The 21814-nt window shown below is 62.5% G+C and overlaps 2 protein-coding genes and 1 non-coding gene across 3 annotated transcripts; 2 read left to right on the top strand and 1 right to left on the bottom strand.

Moving 5' to 3' along the window:
- The first annotated feature begins 225 nt into the window (after window positions 1-225).
- Window positions 226-350, top strand: LOC137445578 (small nucleolar RNA ACA64). The gene has a single exon (XR_010988435.1). It is a non-coding gene; the product is annotated as a small nucleolar RNA ACA64 (small nucleolar RNA).
- A 567-nt stretch (window positions 351-917) lies between these two features.
- Window positions 918-15452, top strand: LOC137445074 (transducin beta-like protein 3). The gene is made up of 22 exons (XM_068146490.1): window positions 918-1007; window positions 1161-1212; window positions 1307-1399; window positions 1818-1865; window positions 2125-2266; window positions 3159-3243; window positions 3846-4013; window positions 4269-4344; window positions 4605-4701; window positions 5072-5268; window positions 6060-6201; window positions 6356-6414; window positions 7334-7437; window positions 7990-8140; window positions 8533-8763; window positions 10128-10198; window positions 10710-10866; window positions 12296-12354; window positions 13233-13336; window positions 13649-13720; window positions 14216-14374; window positions 15113-15452. Exons 1-22 carry the CDS (start codon window positions 967-969, stop codon window positions 15223-15225), a joined length of 2421 nt encoding a protein of 806 aa, XP_068002591.1. The 5' UTR covers window positions 918-966; the 3' UTR covers window positions 15226-15452.
- Window positions 15453-15754: 302 nt separating this feature from the next.
- LOC137445078 (NADPH oxidase organizer 1-like) lies at window positions 15755-20295 on the bottom strand. Its single transcript, XM_068146500.1, has 8 exons — window positions 20155-20295; window positions 19240-19320; window positions 19065-19128; window positions 18319-18499; window positions 17889-18082; window positions 17137-17250; window positions 16770-16887; window positions 15755-16564 (listed from the first exon to the last, which is right to left on the bottom strand). The coding sequence occupies exons 1-8, from the start codon at window positions 20218-20220 to the stop codon at window positions 15949-15951; spliced, it is 1434 nt and encodes a 477-aa protein (XP_068002601.1). The 5' UTR covers window positions 20221-20295; the 3' UTR covers window positions 15755-15948.
- Between the last annotated feature and the right edge of the window lie 1519 nt (window positions 20296-21814).

Genomic DNA, 21814 nt, shown 5'->3' with positions numbered 1-21814 from the left:
GCCTGCGCTATTAAGCGGAGCGCAGCGGCGTGGCTGTGTCTGAGGCGCGGCGGCGGCAGGTGAGGACGCGCGGCGCTGCGGGGAGCCTGGTGTCTCTGCCTCATGCTCTCTGAGCTTTTAAAGATCGTTGTTGGGGAGCTCTGTTGTTCGAGGAGCGGAGACGAGCGTCTCGGGAAGTGGCCTAGGGCGGTGTTTCGGGGGTCTCGTTACTTGCGGGCACCAGGCGCAGTCTGAAAATCACTTGGGGTCTCCTGTGGCCCCTGGTGAGATAACTGTGCCGACAGCATCGGGAACATTAAGCTTATTACCCACGGCGAAGTGTGGGGAATGAAACCCGTGTTCCTATAGCCCCTGCACTGAGTGGGTGCCAGAGATCAATGCGTGCTGAGGCTGTCTCAGAGCTACCTTTTTCTTTGTTAGCAGGTGCTGAGCGCGGCCCGGGAGCGCAGCGCGGAGAGAACGGACCTGCGGCTGGGGCTGGTCGGCTCGGGCAGGAGGGATTGGCCTTGTCTCCCCTCTTGCCGCTAGTGAAAGCCTTGCTGGAGCGGGCGATGATGGGGTACTCACAACTGGACCCCTTTGAAGTGTTTACATTCCTTCACGTGCAATAAAGAGTAATTCTGTGAGAACTTGTCCGTCACGTTTATTTTCGTTCCCGTGCTCCGCAGTCCCACTTCCCAGCGGCTGGAGCGGGGGAAGCCATCCGTGCGGTGAAGGGCTTGGCGGGGGGGATGCGCTGCCGGGCGGCGCTCTGGAGCGCTCGGCAGCTGCTCTGGCACCGAGCCATGGGGGTATTCCCCCGCCACGCCGGAGGCGCGTGGGGGGCCGAGGCGCCGCGCAGCTGCCGCGTTGAGGACGGCATCCGCCCGGAGTGAGTGGGGCGGTGTCTGCGCTGACGTCACCTGAGTGCGCCGGAAGTGACGCACTCAGAAGCGGGCGGCACGCGCTGCGCCGCGGGGGTGAGCCATGGAGGCCGCCGCCGCCAGCCCCGTGCGCTTCAAGAGCAAGTGAGGAGCGGCTGGGACGGGCTGGGGAGGAGGGAGCCATGGCGCTGGGTGAGCGTGGGCCGCGCCGCCCTGCGGCTTCGCTTGCAGGAGCCAGCAGGGCCCCGTGGGTGGCATCCAGCCGCCGGTACACGCGCGTCTGTCTGTCCCTTGCAGCTATGCCGTGTCGAGGAGGATTGAGCCCTTCTACAAAGGAGGCAGAGTGCAGGTAATGCTCGGCCTCGGGCGGCGAGGAGTGGGCTTGGAGGTGTCCCGTCCCGCGCTTCTGTAGCCTCCCTGGGTTTCGTTTCCTTTCTCTCCAGCTAAGCCGAGATGGGAAGTTTATGTTCTGCCCCTGCGGGACCAAGCTGAACATCATCGACGTGGAGACAGGAGCCCTGCGCAGCCTCCAGCAGGTGAGGACAGCCCGCTCTGCTCACGGGGAATGGAGCCACTGAGGGGCGTTCAGGGCTCTTGGGGTGCTTCACAGCTGTTGTTCCAGCGCTCCCATGAGTGAGAGGTGGAGGGAGGGATGAGGATGGCCGCAAACACCGACAGGTCGTGTTGGTGTGCTTTGAGTGCTGCTGACTCTGCTCAGTGTCAGCAAACCCACAAAGAATCAGAGTCCAGGGGCTGGGGGCTCACCCCTCTCAGTGAACAAATCTCTTCCATCTCTTTAGGCTGAATCTCCCTCTTTTAGTTGAAAACCATCACCCTGTGTCCTGTCCCTGGCCTGTGTTTAGGACCTTGAGCTTGGCTTTGTGAGAGAAGGGAGCCCTGAGAGCACCCCACAGGTGGTTTAACCTTTAGCCTTTTTGCTGTCCATGTGCACAGGATGAAGAGGAGGATATCACTTCCTTTGTTCTCAGCCCTGATGATGAGGTATGTGTTTGCTTTGTGGCTCTCTGGGCTGCTCTCAGGCCTTCTGTGAAGCCAGTGAGCAGTGGAGGTTGTTCCCCATGGCACTGGTTTGCACTTCTGGAGAGCTCTGTTGAGGTCTTCCCTGGAGCCTCCATCGCTGTCCCCTTTCAGCTCCGAGTCAGAGGAAGGCTGAGCGTCACAGAGCTGTCTCTTGTGCTGTGTGCAGGTACTGAAGGGTCCATGGTGAGGGTTAAATTTGCTTCCCTTGTCTCTCCCCCAGATGCTGGTGACAGGGAGCAGAGCCCTGCTGCTGAGGCAGTGGAGCTGGCGAGAGGAGCGCTGCGTCCGCAGCTGGAGGGCTGTGCACACCGCGCCCGTGGCCAGCATGGCCTTCGACTCCACCTCCACTCTGCTAGCCACAGGTAGGCTTCTGCTGCAGCAGGGCCAGTGGGCAGCTCTGCACGTGGGGAGGAATAACCTCCTGCACAGCTGCAGGACCTGCTGGGAAGGAGCTCTCTGCAGGAGGACTTGGGAGCGCTGATGGTCAGCGCTGAGCCAGCGCTGTGCCCTCATGGCCAAGGAGGCCAGTGGGGTCCTGGAGTGCATGAGGAAGAGTGTGGCCAGCAGGTTGAACGAGGTTCTCCTTCTCCATTCTGTCCTACAGAGGCCATAGTTGGAGTACTGTGCCCAGTTCAAGAGACAGGGAACTGCTGGAGAGAGTCCAGGGGAGGCTCCAAAGCTGCTGAGGGCCCTGGAGCAGCTCTGTGAGGAGCAGAGCCTGGGGGAGAGCAGCCCCAGAGGGGAGCTGAGCAATGCTCAGCAAGGGCTAAAGATCTCCAGAGGTCCCTTCCCCTGTCACCATGCTGGGATTCTAGGGTGTCACTGTTGGAGTGGGGATGACACCAAGCAGCTCTGCTCTTGAATCAGTTAGGCTGAGGTCTCCTCAGCTTGGACAGAATCAGAGGAGGCTTCACTGAGATGGAAGCTGTGTGGGGGCAGACCCCAAGGGATGGGTTTCAATATTCTGCCTAAAATACCCTTAGTGAAATGCTGCTAAATGCCAGGTACAGCTGCTCTGGTGGAGAAGAGGGCCTCAGCAGATCAGCCATGACCTGGAATTTAACTGCCTCAGGTGTGGCTGTGCCCAGGAGGGGTTTGCCCAGCTCTCAACCTTTGAAGTGCTCTGTGAGCTTCTCCTGGCGTGGGCTTTTCACTGGATTCCTTCTATCTGCTGCTTTGGCTACCCAGAAAGTTCTGCATGTTGGACACCTGGCCTCTGCTGCAGGCTTCATTCCTCTGTCCTTCTGTTCCCAGGTGGCTGTGACAGCACCATTAAGGTCTGGGATATGATCAAACAGTACTGCACACACAACCTGAGAGGATCCTCAGGAGTTGTACAGTAAGGCTGAGTCATTTCTGGTGCCAGTGGTGCTTGGCTGCTGGGGCTGCTGTGAGGTATCTTGGGTTGGTGCCCTGTAGAAGCCCACTCTGAGCAGGGGCTGAGCTCTTCTGCTTCCTGACCTTTGAACTGCCTGGTGAGGGAGCAGGGCTGGGACCAGTCTTAGCCTGGAGAAGAGCCTTGGGTCAAGAAACTTGCTGGGATGGCAGTGGGGTCCCAGAATCACAGAAGGTATCAGGTTGGAGACCCTCAGAGGTCATCCAGGCCAACCCCCTGCAGGGACATCTCCAACTGGAGCAGGGAGACCAGGGCCCCATCAGGGTTGCTCCTGAATGGCTCCAGGCCTCAGCCACATCCCTGGGCAGCCTGTTGCAGTGTTTCCCCCCTCTGCTGGTGCAGAGCTTTGGTGCTTGCTCACTGCTGAGCTCCCAGAGCAGGGAAGGGCTGGCAGAGGTCAGGGGAAACGTTGCTGGTGGTGCTGGAGGAAATGAAGGCCTCCAGAGTCCCCTTAGAAGTTAGCATCACCTAATCTGTCAAGCTCTGTGAAGAGTGAGTGCCAGGAGGCTGCTTCCTGTCCTGCTCAAGTGCCTCTCCCTCTGCAGCTTGGTGGAGTTCCACCCTGACCCCTCCTGCCTGCAGCTCTTCTCCTCCTCCATCGACTACAAGATCCGCATCTGGGACCTGGCCTCCAGCAAGTGTGTGGCCATGCTGGGTGGGCACTTCAGTGCTGTCACCTCCCTGGCCTTTGCAGATGGAAACACCCTCCTCAGGTAGAGCCTTGCAGGGCCTTTGCCTTCCTCTCTTCCCTCTGTTTCCCTGGGGTGGGCCTGGGAAGGCTCTGCTGGGAGGAGAGGCTTCGCTGCCTCTGTTTAACAGCCCAGGGGAGCGAGTGGGGGTGTCAGCTTGTGCTGCCACATGATGCTGTCCCACATGGGCCTCTGCAGAGGAGTGCTGGACTCCCCCAGCTCCAGATCTGTGCTTGGAGCTTGGAGGGGCTGAGCTCTGAGCTGCTCTCTTGCCTGCAGCTCTGGCCGTGACAAAGTCTGCCTGGTGTGGGACCTGCAGAGCAGAGAGAGCAAAGGGACTGTGCCTGTCTACGAGGTGAGGCTGCAGCTCCTTGGGCCCTTTGAGGTCTGGAGTGGGGTCTAGGTCAGCTTCCTACAGAGCCTCTCCCTCTTTGGCTGCTTTTCTGTTGTGAAGTCTCACTGCTCTTCCTCATGCTTCCCAGAGTGCTTAGATCCCTGCCTGGAGCTGGTCATTGTCCCTCTCCTGCTGTGGTTGTGTCTGGGCAGGTTGCACAGCTCTGGGTGCTGGAGTGAGGCTCCAGTCCCTCAGCTGCTGCCTGACCAACTCTCTTGCAGAGTGTGGAAGCTGCTGTCCTGCTGCCCAAGGAGGGAGATTTCTCTCAGCTGGGTGTCAAGAAACAAGGCCTGCACTTTGTCACAGCTGGCAGCAAAGGTGAGTGCCCTGGCACGTGGCTGCCACAGCTGGAGGCTGAGAGGACAGTTCTTGAGATGCTGGCCCTGGGGAGTGAGAGCTCTGGTGCAAGCCTGGGGCTGGAGAGCAGAGCCTTCCTTTGCCTTCTGCTAGCAGTGTGGGGCAGGGTTGATCAGGGGTGCTGGGGAGCTGCCTGTGCTTCCAAACTGCAGCTGGAAGTTGGGTTTGGGCTGAAGAACTAAAACCTTGTGGCCCTTCATGTCCCTTTGGTTGGATCTCTCCCCAGTCCTGCCCTGAGGCTGTGTCCTTTTCCAGGAGGCAGGGACAGAGCCTGGCTGGCAGCACCTGGATGATCACAGCTGGGACAGACAGTTTCTCCTCTTGTTTTCAGGTGTGCTGAAGGTCTGGGAAGCTGCCACAGCTGCTTGTGTGTACAGCCAGGCTGTGCCCTTCGAGCCCCAGGAGGAGGCCAGCGAGCACAGCCTCACCCAGTGCCTGCTCCTGCCTGGCAGGAAGGAGCTGGTCACAGTCTCTGTGGAGCACAACATTGTTCTCTATGATGCTCAAACTCTTCAGCTCAAGAAGCAGGTAACAGCCTCCAGCCATCGTCTTCCTCTTCCTTTATCCACCCCTCAGGAGCAGCTTTGCCATGGGCTCCTTGTCTCCTGCCTGGGCTTGCACTGTCCCTTGCTCACAAGGCAGAAACCATTGTCCCTGGGGGGCTGTTTGCAGCAAGCAGGAGAAAAAGGAAGCAGAGCAGGCCAGGGGACCCCTGTGCTGCAGCTTCTGTGCTGCAAAACCCAGCACTACTCCTCCCAGCACTGCATGAGAGTGACAGCAGCAATGCAGCCTGTGAGCAGGGAGCCACTCAAGACCTCTCACAGCAGCCCAGCATGGAAGGGGCTGGAAGGGACCTCTGGGGATCTCCCATCCGCCCCCCTGCTCCAGCAGGGCAGCCACAGCAGCTTGCCCAGGGGCACAGTGCCCAGGGGGGGTTGGAAGCTCTCCAGAGGAGACTCCACAACCTCTCTGGGCAGCCTGCTCCAGGCCTCCAGCAGCCTCACACCAAAGAAGTTTCTCCTCCTGCTCAGATGGAACCTCCTGGGCTCCACTTTGTGCCCCTTGTGCTGTCCCTGGGCACCACTGAGCAGAGCCTGGCCCCAGCCTCTTGCCCCCCAGCCTTTAGCTCTTGCTGAGCATTGCTCAGCTCCCCTCTGGGGCTGCTCTGCTGCAGGCTCTCAGACCCAGGGCTCTCAGCCTCTGCTCCTCCCAGAGCTGCTCCAGGCCCCCCAGCACCTCCATAGCCTCCCCTGGGCTCTCTCCAGCAGTTCTCTGTCTCTCTTTAACCAGCTGAACTGTTCCTGTTCTGCCACTCTCAGCTTGCAGGCTACAATGATGAGGTTCTGGATGTGAAGTTCCTTGGCCCAGGTGATTCTCACATCGTGGTGGCTACCAACAGCCCTCAGCTGAAGGTCTTTGAACTGGCCACATCCCACTGCCAGATCCTCTATGGCCACACAGGTGTGTGCTCAGCTCTGCCCCGGGGTGGGACATGGGTGGGCATTGCTCCCTTGGGCCCCAGCCAGCAGTGAGCAGGCTCAGGAGCCACAAGCTCTGGTGCCTGGCTGCAGCACTGCTTTGCTTGCATCCAGCCCTTGTGTTTCCTTCTCTGTAGAAACAGTTCTTGCTCTGGATGTCTTCAGGAAAGGTCTGATGTTCGTCAGCTGTGCTAAGGTCTGGCACTTTGTCTTCCTTTAATGAACCTTCACTGCCAGTCACCTTCCTGGCCCCTCAGACTCCTCCTTGGTGATGCAGGAAGGCTTTCCAAGCAGCTGGGGTCCTGTCTGCTACATCCCTCACATAGGATCAGGGAAGGCTTTGGGCTGGGAGGGAGCTCCAGAGCTCACCCAGCCAAGCCCTGCAGGCAGCAGGGACATCCTCCCCTGGAGCAGGTTGCTCAGAGCCCTCTCCAGCCTCACCTGCAACAGCTCCAGGCAGGGAGCCTCAACCACCTCCCTGGGCAACCTGCTGCAGTGCTCCAGCAGCCTCCTGGGGCACAACTTGTTCCTCACCTCCAATCCCAATCTGCTCTGCTCTCCTTTCAAACCATTGCCTCTGCTCCTGGCCCTGCAGCCCTTTGGGAGCAGTCCCTCTGCAGCCTTCCTGCAGCCCTTCAGCTCCTGGCAGGCTGCTGTGAGCTCTGCCTGGAGCCTTCTCTCCTGCAGGCTGCACAGCCCCAGCTCCCTCAGCCTGGCCTTGCAGCAGAGCTGCTCCAACCCCCTGAGCATTCTCCCGGCCCTTCCACTACCCCTGGTCCCTTGGGAAGGGAGGTTGGTTGTGTTTGATTAGCCTGGAAGGAGATGCCTTGCTCTTGCACCAGAGTTCAGGGATGTCTTTAGAGTGGGGGTGCTGAGGAGCTGTTGGTGAAGCTGTTGGGGGGCAGCAAGGATCCAGCTGCTCCCCAGAGCCCCCCCAGGCCGCAGTCCCAGGCCCTGCTGGGCTCTCCCTGCTCGCCAGCCCCGGTGGGCAGGGGCAGGGCTGCAGGCTTGAGGCCAGAGGAGCGGTCAGGCTGGTGGGTGGGCTGAGTCCCTGGGGGCTTGGTGCCTTGGCAGGCCCCCAGCAGGGGCAGAGGAGTGAGTGTGTGCCCCGACAGGACCGGAGCCTGCGGCTGTGGCGGCTGCGGCGGGACGGCAGCGTGGCCTGCGTGGCGCAGGGGCTGGGCCATGCCCACAGCCTGGGGGCTGTCTGCTGCTCCAGGTAAGGCACCCAGCTGGGGCTGCTGCTCTGCCCCTGGGGGTGACCCTCCTGCAGGGTGCCTGGCCCTGAGCCCTGCTCTGCCTCGCTGCTGCCAGCCTGCCCTGCTGCTCTGGGCTGCTGCTGCTGCACCTCCCTGTGCCCAGCACCTGCAGGTCTGCACTGCTTTGGCAGCCTAACTCCTGCTCTCCCTGGGGAGGGGAGCTGCCAGACAAAGCCTGAGTGACCTGGAGAGAGGGGAGGGGAGGGGATGCCCCTGCAGGTGCTGCTTGAGGAGGCTCTGTCAGCTCCTCTCCTTCCTTCGTGCTGCCTGGCAGCCCAGCAGCCCAGCTTGGCTCTTCAGGGGCTGCAGTGTAGCTGTGGCTGGGAAGGGCTGGCAGTGCTTTGGCTTCTGGCTGACCTGCTGGAAGCCATCCCAGGCACCCAAATCAAGTGAAACTGCTTCAGAGAAGCACTGAAGCACTTTGGTGCAGGGCCCAGCAGGGAGGGAGCAGAGCTGTGTGCAGGGGGAGCCTCTGCTCTGCTTCCTTACCCTTGGCCTCCCTGTGCTCCCAGGCTGAAGGAAAGCTTCGTGGTGACCAGCAGCCAGGACTGCACAATCAAGATCTGGGACATCCCAGAGTCCCTCACTTCCAGAGCAAAAGCTGCTGTGGTCTGCAGCCCAGAGACCCTTCGTGCCAGAGTGACCCAGCGGGGCCACAGCAAGGTACAGCTGCCCCTGGGGTCCTGCCTTGGAAGGGACCCCAGAGACCATCCAGCCCCTGCCAGGGGCAGGGACCCCTCCCTGCAGCCCAGCCTGCTCAAGGCCTCATCCAGCCTGGTCCTGAACACCTCCAGGGAGGAGGCAGCCACAGCCTCCCCGGGCAGCCTGTGCCAGGCTCTCCCCATCTCCTCTCCAGACTCAATCTGCCCTCTCCCAGCTCAGAGCCATCCCCTCTCCTCCTGCGCCCCCCCCAGCCCTTGTCCCAAGCCCCTCCCCAGCTCTCCTGGAGCCCCTGCAGGTGCTGGCAGGCTGCTCTGAGGGCTCCCTGGAGCGCTCTCTCCTCTGGGCTGCAGGTGCTTCCTCCCCCCTGCACTGCCTCTCTTCTGTGCCCGCAGGACGTGAACAGCCTGGCAGTGTCCCCCAACGACCGGCTGCTGGCCACGGGCTCGCAGGACCGGCTGGCCAAGCTCTGGGCAGCTGCAGATGGCTCCCTGCTGGGTGTCTTTGCTGGGCACAGGCGTGGCATCTGGTGTGTGCAGTTCTCCCCCGTGGACCAGGTGCTGGCCACCTCCTCAGCTGATGGCTCCCTGAAGCTCTGGAGCCTGCGGGACTTCAGCTGCCTCAAGGTGAGGAGCTGGGAGCCGCCCGGGGCCGGGGGCAGCTGCGGGAGCCTGGGGTGCTGCAGGGAGGGCTCCCCGGGCCTGGCCTGGCTGCCCTGGGGTGCAGAGCTGTGGCCCTGCTGCAGGGAGGGCTCCCCGGGCCTGGCCTGGCTGCCCTGGGGTGCAGAGCTGTGACCCTGCTGCAGGGAGGGCTCCCCAGGCCTGGCCTGGCTGCCCTGGGGTGCAGAGCTGTGGCCCTGCTGCAGGGAGGGCTCCCCAGGCCTGGCCTGGCTGCCCTGGGGTGCAGAGCTGTGGCCCTGCTGCAGGGAGGGCTCCCCGGGCCTGGCCTGGCTGCCCTGGGGTGCAGAGCTGTGATCCTGCTGCAGGGAGGGCTCCCCAGGCCTGGCCTGGCTCCCCTGGGGTGCAGAGCTGTGGCCCTGCTGCAGGGAGGGCTCCCCGGGCCTGGCCTGGCTGCCCTGGGGTGCAGAGCTCCCTGCTGCAGGGAGGGCTCCCCAGGCCTGGCCTGGCTGCCCTGGGGTGCAGAGCTCCCTGCTGCAGGGAGGGCTCCCTGGGCCTGGCCTGGCTGCCCTGGGGTGCAGAGCTCCCTGCTGCAGGGAGGGCTCCCCGGGCCTGGCCTGGCTGCCCTGGGGTGCAGAGCTGTGACCCTGCTGCAGGGAGGGCTCCCCAGGCCTGGCCTGGCTGCCCTGGGGTGCAGAGCTGTGATCCTGCTGCAGGGAGGGCTCCCCAGGCCTGGCCTTGCTGCCCTGGGGTGCAGAGCTGTGACCCTGCTGCAGGGAGGGCTCCCCAGGCCTGGCCTGGCTGCCCTGGGGTGCAGAGCTGTGACCCTGCTGCAGGGAGGGCTCCCCAGGCCTGGCCTTGCTGCCCTGGGGTGCAGAGCTGTGATCCTGCTGCAGGGAGGGCTCCCCAGGCCTGGCCTTGCTCCCCTGGGGTGCAGAGCTGTGATCCTGCTGCAGGGAGGGCTCCCCGGGCCTGGCCTTGCTGCCCTGGGGTGCAGAGCTCCCTGCTGCAGGGAGGGCTCCCCAGGCCTGGCCTTGCTCCCCTGGGGTGCAGAGCTCCCTGCTGCAGGGAGGGCTCCCCAGGCCTGGCCTTGCTCCCCTGGGGTGCAGAGCTCCCTGCTGCAGGGAGGGCTCCCCAGGCCTGGCCTGGCTGCCCAGGATCTGTGAGATCAGAGAACTCTTTGGGGTGGGAAAGGCCTCTGGGAGTGAGTCCAACCCTCAGCCCCACACCACCACAGCCCCAGCAGCCCTGGCCACAGCCTCTGGAACAGCTCCAGGGGTGGGGACTCCACCACCTCCCTGGGCAGCCAGGGCCAGCCCCTGACCCCTCCTGCAGTGGCTCTAACCCTCTGGAGACTTCTCTCTGATTTCCAGACCTTTGAAGGCCACGATGCCTCTGTCCTGAAGGTCATCTTTGTGAGCAGAGGAACACAGCTGCTCAGTGGGTGAGGGGGGTGAGGGGCCCAGGGGGTGAGGGGCCCGGGGGGTGAGGGGGGGTGAGGGGCTCAGTGGGTGAGGGGGGGGTGAGGGGGCCCAGGGGGTGAGGGGGCCCAGGGGGTGAGGGGGGGGTGAGGGGGCCCAGGGGGTGAGGGGCCCAGGGGGTGAGGGGCCCAGGGGGTGAGGGGGCTCAGTGGGTGAGGGGGGTGAGGGGCCCGGGGGGTGAGGGGGCTCAGTGGGTGAGGGGGGGGTGAGGGGCCTGGGGGGTGGGGGGCCCAGGGGGTGAGGGGCCCGGGGGGTGAGGGGGGGGTGAGGGGCCCAGGGGGTGAGGGGCTCCAGCAGAGAGGCCTTAGCTGGTAGCAGCAGTGAGAGGGAAGGGTCCTGTGCAGGGGCTTGGTTTGGGACAGCAGGCAGGGGCTGCTGTGGCCCTGCTGGGGGGGGCTGGGGCAGGGCAGGCTCTGCAGGGGGGGGCAGGGGGAGGCTGCATCTCTCCAGTGCTGCTCTCTCCCCTTCCCCCAGGGGCTCTGATGGCCTCCTGAAGCTCTGGACCATTAAAACAAACGAGTGTGTGAAGACCCTGGATGGCCATGAGGATAAGATCTGGGGCCTGCACTCCAACCAGCAGGATGATATGGTTGTGACAGCATCCAGTGACTCCTGCATCATCCTCTGGAAGGTACCAGGGGCTCTCTGTGTCCCCCCCGGGCAGGGCAGCTCAGGGGCTCCCCACTGCTCCACCCAGCAGCACCTCTGCTCTGCTCATGCTCTGCACTTGCAGTCTGGCTCACAGGCAACCCTGGGGGGGTTCACTTGACCTGGAGACCTTGCTGCTGGGCTCCTCATCCCCTGAGGGCTCTCTCCCAGGCTAGAATCCAGCTCTGAGCCTTGCTGCTGGGCTCCTCATCCCCTGAGGGCTCTCCCAGGCTTGAGGCAAGCTCTGAGCCTTGCTGCTGGGCTCCTCATCCCCTGAGGGCTCTCTCCCAGGCTAGAATCCAGCTCTGAGCCTTGCTGCTGGGCTCCTCATCCCCTGAGGGCTCTCCCAGGCTAGAGTCCAGCTCTGAGCCTTGCTGCTGGGCTCCTCATCCCCTGAGGGCTCTCTCCCAGGCTTGAGGCAAGCTCTGAGCCTTGCTGCTGGGCTCCTCATCCCCTGAGGGCTCTCCCAGGCTAGAATCCAGCTCTGAGCCTTGCTGCTGGGCTCCTCACCCCCTGAGGGCTCTCCCAGGCTAGAATCCAGCTCTGAGCCTTGCTGCTGGGCTCCTCATCCCCTGAGGGCTCTCCCAGGCTAGAATCCAGCTCTGAGCCTTGCTGCTGGGCTCCTCATCCCCTGAGGGCTCTCTCCCAGGCTAGAATCCAGCTCTGAGCCTTGCTGCTGGGCTCCTCATCCCCTGAGGGCTCTCTCCCAGGCTAGAATCCAGCTCTGAGCCTTGCTGCTGGGCTCCTCATCCCCTGAGGGCTCTCTCCCAGGCTAGAATCCAGCTCTGAGCCTTGCTGCTGGGCTCCTCATCCCCTGAGGGCTCTCCCAGGCTAGAGTCCAGCTCTGAGCCTTGCTGCTGGGCTCCTCATCCCCTGAGGGCTCTCTCCCAGGCTTGAGGCAAGCTCTGAGCCTTGCTGCTGGGCTCCTCATCCCCTGAGGGCTCTCCCAGGCTAGAATCCAGCTCTGAGCCTTGCTGCTGGGCTCCTCACCCCCTGAGGGCTCTCCCAGGCTAGAATCCAGCTCTGAGCCTTGCTGCTGGGCTCCTCATCCCCTGAGGGCTCTCCCAGGCTAGAATCCAGCTCTGAGCCTTGCTGCTGGGCTCCTCATCCCCTGAGGGCTCTCTCCCAGGCTAGAGTCCAGCTCTGAGCCTTGCTGCTGGGCTCCTCATCCCCTGAGGGCTCTCCCAGGCTTGAGGCAAGCTCTGAGCCTTGCTGCTGGGCTCCTCATCCCCTGAGGGCTCTCCCAGGCTAGAATCCAGCTCTGAGCCTTGCTGCTGGGCTCCTCATCCCCTGAGGGCTCTCTCCCAGGCTTGAGGCAAGCTCTGAGCCTTGCTGCTGGGCTCCTCATCCCCTGAGGGCTCTCCCAGGCTAGAATCCAGCTCTGAGCCAAGCTCTCTTTGGGGTGGTTCTAGGATGTGACTGAAATGGAGCAGCAGGAGGAGCAGGCTAAGCAGGAGGAGCAGATTCTCAAGTAAGTTGGTGCTGTGCCCTGGGAGCTGTGAGGGGTGCAGTGCCTGAGGGAGCTCTGCACACCTGCAGCCATCCAGCTCTCTGATCCCAGGCTGCACCACAGCTACTGGGCTGAGCTTCAGCAAGGCCAGGGGCTGGGTGCTGCACTTGGGTCACAGCCACCCCATGAGTGCTGCAGGGGTGAGGTAGGGTGGGAAGGGACTTGGGGGTCCTGGTTGACAGCTGAAGATGAGCCAGGGGGGGGTCCAGGTGGCCAAAAGCAGCCTGGCCTGGATCAGCAGTGGTGTGGCCAGCAGGAGCAGGGCAGGGACTGTGTCCTTGTGCTGGACACTGGTGAGGCTGCACCTTCAGTCCTGGGTTCAGTTTTGGGCTCTGCACCCCAAGGACTTTGAGGGGCTGGAGAGGGTCCAGAGAAGGGCAACAGAGCTGGGGAAGGGTCTGGAGAAGAGGGCTGAGGAGGAGCAGCTGAGGGGGCTGGGGGTGTGCAGCCTGGAGAAGCTGAGGGAGACCTCAGTGGTGGAGTCCCCATGGCTGGAGGGGTTTCAGAGCTGTGGTGCTGAGGGCCATGGGGTGGTGCTGGCCTGGCAGTGCTGGGGTAAGGACTGGACCTGCTCTGCCCTCCTGTGCCAGCCTTGCCCTGCTGCTCTGTCTGGCAGTTGCTCAGCTCCACGTTCCCTCACTGCTGGAGCAGGCAGAGTCAGACCCCCAAAGGGATTTTGCCTCCCTCCAGCCAGCCCTGGATGGTTCTGAGCACCCTTGAGGGTGCCAGGCCTGGGCCCTGAGGCAGGCACTGAGCTGCAGGCTGAGCTGGCTGCCAGAGCACTGCCTGCTGGAGTGCCCCAGCTGCCTGCTGTGTGCCAACCTTGCCTGCTGTTGCAGGGAGCAGGAGCTCTCCAACCTGCTGCAGGAGAAGAGCTTCCTCCGCGCCCTGGGCCTGGCCCTGGCCCTGGCTCGCCCCCACACCGTGCTGACCGTGCTGAAGGGTGAGTCCCTGCCTGCCCCAGGGGCTCTGCTGCCACAGCCCAGGCACCCCCACACTGGCCCAGGGAGCCCTCACATCTCCCTGTCATGACTGGGCCCTGCTTGCCTGGGGGGATGGAGCATTGCCCCCCCTGGGACCACCCCAGCCCAGGTGGTTTGGGCTCTGGTTGGGGCCCTGCTGGCTGCAGGGGGCTGGGTTTGGAAGGTCCCTTCCCACCTAAGGCACTCCATGATTCCCCATGTGAGGGATGTGCTGCCTGCTCAGCCTGGCTGTGGGCTGGGGTCTCCATGCTCTCCACTTCTCCTTTCTGCAGCCATCCTCAAGGAGCCTGATGGGAAGAAGCAGCTGGAAGAGAACATAGCTCAGCTGAGGAGGGACCAGAAAGGTTTGCACAGAGTGGTTTGAGGTCTTTCAGACCTGGTTCTCAGCTGAGGTGAAAAGAGCCACCCCAGCATGGGGGGGCTGGAAGGGACCTCTGGGCATCACCCAGCCCAAGCCCTGCTCCAGCAGGGCACCCACAGCAGCTTGCCCAGGGGCACAGTGCCCAGGGGGGGTTGGAAGCTCTCCAGAGGAGACTCCACAACCTCTCTGGGCAGCCTGCTCCAGGCTCCAGCAGCCTCACACCAGAGGAGTTTCTCCTCCTCAAGCTGTGAGTGGCTTTCTCTGGCCTTTACCCCCCTTGCTTTGGAGCCTTTGGGGACAGCTCAGGGAATGGTTCTGCCCCTTCTGCCCCTGCCCCTTCTGCCCCTTTTGGCTCCTCAGGGGCAGTGTGCAGGAGCTGACTGCTCTGCAAGGCACCAGAGAGGTTTTCTGCCTTGGTGTCTCCTGTGTGCCAGCAGCAGTGGCAGAGCTGAGGGCTCCACACTTCCTCCCTCCCCAGAGGCAGTGCTGAGCTTCCTGGTGACGTGGAACACCAACTCCAGGAACTGCCACGAGGCCCAGGCTGTCCTGGAGACCCTCCTGAGGCATGAAGCCCCTGACAGCCTCCTGCAGTACTCAGGCATCAAGTCTGCTGTGGAGTCCCTGCTGCCCTACACTGGTGAGTGCTGGGAATGTGCCTTGGGCTAGAGAGGAGAGGCCTTGTGCCCCCCTCCTGCTGAGCTCTCCCTCCCCTGGTGCTAACCAGGGCATTGCCATCCAGAGGGACCTGGGCAGCCTTGGCATGTGAGCCTGGGTGAGCCTCAGGAGGGCACAAAGGCCACGTGCCAGGTCCTGCACAGGAGCTGGGGCAGCCCCTGGCATCAGCACAGGCTGGGGAGCAGCCCTGTGGAGAAGGACCTGGGGGTGCTGGTGGGTGAGAAGCTGGACAGGAGCTGGCACCTTGTGCTGCCAGCCCAGAGCCAGCCCTGCCCTGGGCTGTCCCCAGCAGCAGGGGCAGGGAGGGGCAGGGAGGGGATGCCCTGCGGTGCTGGGGCAGCTCTGGGGTCCTCAGCACAGCACAGACAGGGAGCTGGGGGAGCAGGGCCAGAGGAGGCCACAGCAGTGCTGGGAGGCCAGGTTGGGGTTGTGCAGCCTGGAGAAGGCTCCAGGAGACCTCCTGGGGGCCTTGCAGTGCTTGAAGGGCTGAGCAGAGGGCTGGGGCCAGAGCTCTGGGCAGGGCCTGTGGTGACAGAGCAGGGGGGCATGAGCTGAGAGAGAGATTTGGACTGGAGAGAAGGAAGAGGGTGGTGAGGGCCTGGCCCTGGGAGCAGCCTGCTGAGGCTGGGGCTGTCCCTGCTGGCTGCAGGGGGCTGTGCTGGGGGTCCAGAGCAGCTCCCCAGGGTCCCTCTCTCGGCAGAGCGTCACTTCCAGCGGCTGAGTCGCCTGCTGCAGGCCTCCACCTTCATCGACTTCCTCTGGCAGAACATGAAGCTGGCTGAGGTGTCCCAGCAGGAGGAGATGACCCTGTGACCCCCTCCCCTCCAGCTGCCCTTCCCAGGGGGGCAGGGCCCTGCTCTGCATCCAGCTCTGGCAGCTGCACTGCTCCTGGGTTTTGCAGTAAACTTGGAACAGTTGAGTTTGTAAACCAAGTCCTCCCCTGGGCTCCTGTGGCTGAACCTGGGGAGGGTCCTTGCCCTGGCCAGACCCTGGCTCCCCTTTGGCTTTCCACCCCCAGGCATTTAAACAGCAGAACCTGGCCCTGGCAGCTGCTCTTTCCTGGGGCTTTAAAGGTGACTTGGAGTGGAGAGACAGCACAGCCCAGAGCCCAGCCAGGGCCTGGGGGCTGCCTACAGAGCTCTTCAGGTTGGGAAAGCTCTCCTAAGATCATCAAGTCCAGCAATCAACCCCAGCCCAGCCTGGCCCTCAACCAGGGCCCAGCGTTGCCCTCTCTTGGGCACAGCACAACCTGAGCCCAGCACCAAGGGTAGGAGCAGGGAGGGAGAGAGCCCATCCCAGTGCTCCAGGGGGCACTTGTGGAGCTCCAGGCCCTGGAGACCTTCCAAAGGGCTTTATTTTAAACGACCAAACTGTACAAAAGTGGAACAAGCTCAGCCCCTCCCCTGCCTGGGGCAAGGACCCAAGGACTCGACCCCCTCCTGCCCCCAGCAGCTGCCTCTGTCCCCCCTGGCGCTGCTCCTGCCGCTGCCCAGGGCTGTGGCAAGGAGGGAGGGGGCTGTGGCTCGTGCTGGGGCTCTAGTGCAGGGGGGGCAGAGGCTGGGGGGCTGGGGGGCACTGCAGGGCACGCCTGGTGACGGTGCTGCAGCGCTGCAGGATCTCCTGGGCCGAGGGCCGGGCGGGCACCCGCGGCGCAGCCGGGGCCAGCTCAGGGCCAGCCAGGGGAGAGCTGAGGTCGGCTGCAGATGACTCCACGAAGCCAGAATCGTTCCTGTCCCTGTGGCTGAGGCCTGGGGCCTTGCTGCTGTGTGTGGCCAAGTGCTGGCCCAGGGCAGAGCTCCTGGCCTGCTCCACCTCTGGCAGAGACCTTGACAAGTTGGGCTGCCAGCTGAGGAGGTTGTCCTGCTCCTTGCTGCCCGAGCTGAGGGACAAACTGTCCAGCTCCAGCTCTGGGGTGGAGCTGGCTCTGGGCAGAGACCTTGACCTGCCCCTCTGCGAGCTCAGCTCCTCTTCAGTCTGAGCAAGGGAGGAGCAGACCTGCACCCTGGGGTGTCCTGCAGCCTCCTCCGGGGGGGAGCAGAGGCTGGGGGTGGAGGCGTTCAGCCCACAGTCTACAGCGGTGTGGAGCTTGTGGTGAGGGTTCCTGTAGGGCTTGAGGCAGATGCAGGGCACGTAGCCAGTGCTGCCATTGTACCTGGGGGGCAGGGGGAAGAGCAAGGCTGAGGAGAAGCCTGCTCCCAGCTCCCAGCGAGGGCAAGGGGCAGGGCAGCTGGGGAGGCAGGTGAGGACTCAGCCCTGGAAGGGAAACCCATCCCTAGGCCAGGGCAGAGAGCCTGGGGAGAGGCAGGCAGGAAGCCCTGCAGCAGGGCAGGAGGGCTTGGGCAGCCTCCTGCTCTCACCTGATCAGCCACCAGCCGTTGTCAGAGGTCCTGAGCACCTGCACCAGCACCCCGCTGCTCAGCGAGAGCTCGTCGGCCGCCTGGCACTCGTAGGCTTGCACCACGAAGTGGAGGCTGCCTGCAGGCAGGGGAGAGGCTGCCTGCAGCCCTGGGCCACAGCCTGGCAGCCCTGGGCCACAGCCTGGCAGCCCTGGGCTGCAAGCAGGAGCTGCAGGGCACTGTGTGACTGAGCTCAGGGCCCTACAGCCAGCTCCAGGAGTCAGAGCTGCAGGCAGGAGCCCCCAGAGAGGCTGAAGGGCTGGGGGGGTTCAGGACTCACTTCTTGAGGGAGGAGTGGCGGTGCCCCAGGGAGCAGAAGCAGACTCACCTTCCTCCTTGGAGGCCAAGGCACTCTGGATGTCCCTGTGGACATCAATCTCCTCCAGGTAGGAGGCTGGGAACCAGGCCAGCTGCTTGTCTGTGTTCTCCACCAGCCACCAGCCTGCAGAAGCAGCAGAGAAAAGGTTTCCAAGAGGCTGCAGGCAGAGGAGTCTCAGAACCAGAGAACTGTTGCAGTAGGGAAAGGCATTGAGGAGCATCCAGGCCAACCACAGCCTCATCTGCCAAGGCCAGAAGGTCTCCCCCTGTGCCTCCTCCAGGCTGAGCATCCTCAGCTGCCCCTCCCCAGTCCTGTTCTCCAGACCCTTCCCCAGCTCTGTTGCCCTTCTCTGGACCTCAACAAGCAGCCCAAGAGCGAACCCAGGACTCAAGCTGCAGCCTCAGCAGTGCCCAGCACAGAGGCACAATCCCTGCCCTGCTCCTGCTGGCCACACCATTGCTGCCAGGCTGCTGGTGGCCTTCTTGCCCACCTGGGCACTGCCTGGCTCCTCTTCAGCTGCTCTCAACCAACCCTCCCAGGGCCTTTCCTGCTGGGCACTTTGCAGCCACTCTGCCCCAGGCCTGGAGTGCCCAGGGGGTGGTTGTGACCCCCAGCCCGTGGCAGTGCCTGGGAGGGGGCAGCTCAGCTCTAAGGCAGGAGCAGCTGACTTGGCTCCTGTGTGAATCCAGCTCCCTTTAGCCCCTTGCCAACCCCCAGCTCAACCTGCAGCACCTGCCCTGCAGCAGCCCTGTGCCACCTACCGCTCCTGTCCTTCATTAGCACTTCCAGGATGTCCTCCTGGCTGACCTGGAAGGCTTTGTTCTTTGTGTCTTTGGTTTCAAAGGCTTGGATGCATCTGTAGCTCTGGGTTGCTTGGGGGGCTGTGATGGGAGGGAGCTGCTTCCCTCTCTGGGCTTTCTCTCCTCTTCCCACCTCTGAAGGCATGATCACAAGGCTGCAGAAGTGAAGTTCAACATCAGCCCCCTGAAGAACCCCCGGGGGGGGCTGAGGTTAGTGCTGGTTTGGGTCAGCTGCTCTGTGCAGGGGCCTGAGGGAAGCTTTGGGATCAGAAGCATTCAGCAGAGCTCCCTTGTTCTGCTGCCCTTTCCTTTTGTGTTCCATCAAGGCACCAACCCAGAGCAGAGCTGGGTCAGACCTGGCTGTGGCCACATGCCAGAGGTGATCCCTTACCTGTCTTTAGGAAAGGAGGGATCTAGGTCCTGAGTCTGTGCCTTGAAGAACTGAATCACCTCTTCCCCCTGTGAGATCTGAGCCTCTGTCTTCAGCAGCTTCTGGGAGTAGGTTTCCAGCACTCTCAGTACCTCCAGGCTCCTCTTTGGCTTCCCACTCTTCCTCTGCTTCACACTTGCATCTTCAAGGTACCAAGAGCAAAGCTGGTGTGAGGCAAGCTGGGTGCCCTGGGGGCAGCTCCTCTTGTCTGAGCACAGAGGTGCCCTCACCCCCCCCTTCCCTGCCCTCACCTCCCCCCTTCCCTGCCCTCACCTCCCCCCTTCCCTGCCCTCACCTCCCCCCTTCCCTGCCCTCACCTCCCCCCTTCCCTGCCCTCACCTCCCCCCTTCCCTGCCCTCACCTCCCCCCTTCCCTGCCCTCACCTCCCCCCTTCCCTGCCCAGGCTGCTGTGGGAAGCCTCAACAGCAGCTCCCTCTCCCTCCCTATCACTTTACCAGCACCTGATCAATTCTGTCAGAGGATTGATCATCAGTCACATTTAAGTGGTGCCAGGGCAGTGTTTGAGGAGTGAGATTCGTTTACCAAGTGCAATTATCCATGGGGAAAAGCCTCTCTGGGTTGAGTGTGGGACAGACCCAAGCACACTGCTGAGAGCCAGCAGGAGCAGAGCCAGGCTCAGAGGCAGCAGCTGCAGCTGTCCCCAGCAGCTCTGTCCTGCTGCTCCCCCAGGGATCTCTTCTCCTTACCTTTAAACCTGGGGATTTTCCTGACTGAGCCACTCTCAGAGGGGAATTTTCTCTTCAGCTGTTTCTAAAGGTGATCAGAAGAGAGCAGTGATGCTGCAGCAGCCTGGCACCCAGCTGGGCTCCTTCCCCCCACCCCCAGGCCCAGGATGCTGTTTGCAGGGAGATGTTCACTTACATGGAGCCTCCTAAAGTCCTCAAAGGTCCTGTAGATGAGAAGGTTGTTCTGGTCTGACCAGGACACGACCATCATGTAGCTCTGGGGAGGCAAAGGGGGCAGGGTGGGATTTAATCACCGTGCTCAAGGCTGGATGCTTCCAGGCACTCAGCTCTGAAGGGAGCTGTGGTTTAGCTCTGGCTTCAGGCTGCACAGCTGAGATTAAATACTTAAGGATCAGAGCTACACGAAGATTCCCTTCCCTGCAGGGGCCCAGGTAGGTCAGTGTGGAAACCAGGAGGCATTTGTGGCACTGAGCAGGAAGGCAGCAGAGGCACAGAATGGAGAAGACCTTAAAGATCATAGAATGGTTTGGGCTGGAAGGGACCTCCAGAGCCAGTCCAAGCCCTGCAGGCAGCAGGGACATCCTCCCCTAGGTCAGGTTGCCCAGAGCCCTCTCCAGCCTCACCTTGAATAGCTCCAGGGATGGGGCCTCAGCTCCCTCCCTGGGCAACCTGCTGCAGTGCTCCAGCAGCCTCCTGCTGCTGAACTTGCTCCTCACATCCAGCCTAGATCAGCCCTGCTGAGGAGTGGGCTCCTGGCCAACTGCCTGAGGGTTCTGCTCGCTGGGAGAAGTGCTGAATGGCTTTGGATAGCTTCAGCATCCAGGAGATCTTTGGGGTCCCTTCCAGCTCAGGCCAGGCTATGATCCATGATTCAGGAGCAGCTCAGTCAGCTCCAAAGTTTCCTCATGTTTAAGGAGCAATAATAATGACTGCTGTCATAGTTATTTCTGTTGTTGGCATCATCATCACCATCATCATCATCATCATCACCTAGCTGTTATTATCAAGAAGAAGGAGAAGAGGAGAACACTAAAAAGGAGAGGAAACAGAGAAAGGAGAAGGAAAAGAAGCAGCAGCAGCATTAAATTACCTTCTGCTTCCCCCACTGCATCAGGCCTACAGCCCTCACGTCCACGGGGTACCTGCAGCAGCTCATCCTCCCCAGCCTGCTGCAGCTTCCTCCCGGCGCGGCTGGGCAGAGCCTGGCTGCTGCCCGCGCTCGCAGCTTAAATGGCCTGGGGCAGGAGGCAGGGCTCCGGCCCCCTGCGCTTCCTCCCCCGCCCAGCAGCCGGGGCAGCGATGCTGCGCTGTGGCCAACCCCCAGCGCCCTTCCCCTGCCGCCTCCAGCACGCAAATCGTCCCAGCGCGGGCGGCCGGGGCAGAGTCCGGCGAGCTGGGCAGGAGAGCAGACTCTTATCACAGCCCTGCCGGGGTGATGCTGCTAAACCTGCCTGGCCCTGCTGCTTATCGTCCCGGGGGGTCGGGGGGCACTGGGGCACCAGCTGCGAGCTGGAGGACACTTAGGGCAGGGTTGTGTTTGCTTCCTGCCTGTGTTGGCTTACTGGCACAGGCTGCCCAGGGGGGTGCTGCAGTCCCCATCCCTGGAGGAGTTCAACAAACCTGTGGCCATGGCACCTGGGGACAGGGTTTGGTGGCCGTGGGGGTGGGGGTTGCTGGTTGGACTGGCTGAGCTTAGAGTCATACAATGGTCCAGGCCAGGGGGACCCCCAGAGCTCACCCAGGCCAAGCCCTGCAGGCAGCAGGGACATCCTCCCCTGGAGCAGGTTGCTCAGAGCCCTCTCCAGCCTCACCTGCAACAGCTCCAGGCAGGGAGCCTCAACCACCTCCCTGGGCAGCCTGCTGCAGTGCTCCAGCAGCCTCCTGGGGCACAACTTGTTCCTCACCTCCAATCCCAATTTGCTCTGCTCTAGTTTGAAGCCATTGCCCCTGGTCTTGGCACTGCAGAGTTGTTTGGGTTGGAGAAGGCCTCTAAGATCATCCAACATCAACCCAACACCTCCATGGCCACTAAACCATGGCCCCAAGTGCCATGGCCACAGGTCTCTTACACAGCTCCAGGCATGGGGACTCCACCACCTCCCTGGGCAGCCTCTGCCAGGCCCTGACCACTCTGGCAGCAAAAAAATTGTTCCTGAGGGGGAAGGGAGATTTTGACAGTGAGCAGCTGAGTCCTGTGGGCAAAGCCCTCTGGTGGCATCCCCAGGCTGCTGCCTGGCTCCTGAAGCCACCCAGGAACTGTTCTGCAGAACTGCCCTCAACAAGCCCAGATCTGGACCCTCCATGCTGCTCTCACCAGGGGTCCAGCAGGGGCAGAGGCAGTGAAATCTGCCTGGCTTGGCAAGGCAGAGCTTTTATGGAGAGCCTGGCAGTCACTTCTTGCAGCCAGTGATTCCTTATCAGCAGGCTTATCTAGCAGCTGCCAGACTCCAAACCCCTTCATCTCACCTGCACTCAGAGGCTCCTCCTTGGCAGCCAGGCCAGAGCCAAGCTCTGTAGTGTGGCTTCCAGCAAGAGCTGGAACCCAAGCCTCTCCATAAAGCACTTCTGATTGTTTCCTCCTTCAGAGCAAACAGAGCCCACAAAGTCTGTCCAAGAGCACAAAGGAGGGGAAACGCCAAAGACAATTAGGAGCTTTGAGGAGCTGCAACCTCTGCAGGCACAGGAGATGGCCAGAGGCACAGGAGATGGCCAGAGGCACAGGAGATGGCCAGAGGCACAGGAGACAGCCT

The sequence above is a fragment of the Melanerpes formicivorus genome, unplaced genomic scaffold (genome assembly GCF_026170545.1).
Source record: "Melanerpes formicivorus ecotype bairdi unplaced genomic scaffold, bMelFor1.0.p_v2 SCAF_14, whole genome shotgun sequence".
In the NCBI taxonomy this organism is placed as follows: domain Eukaryota; kingdom Metazoa; phylum Chordata; class Aves; order Piciformes; family Picidae; genus Melanerpes; species Melanerpes formicivorus.
This window is presented reverse-complemented; position numbering and strand designations above follow the sequence as displayed.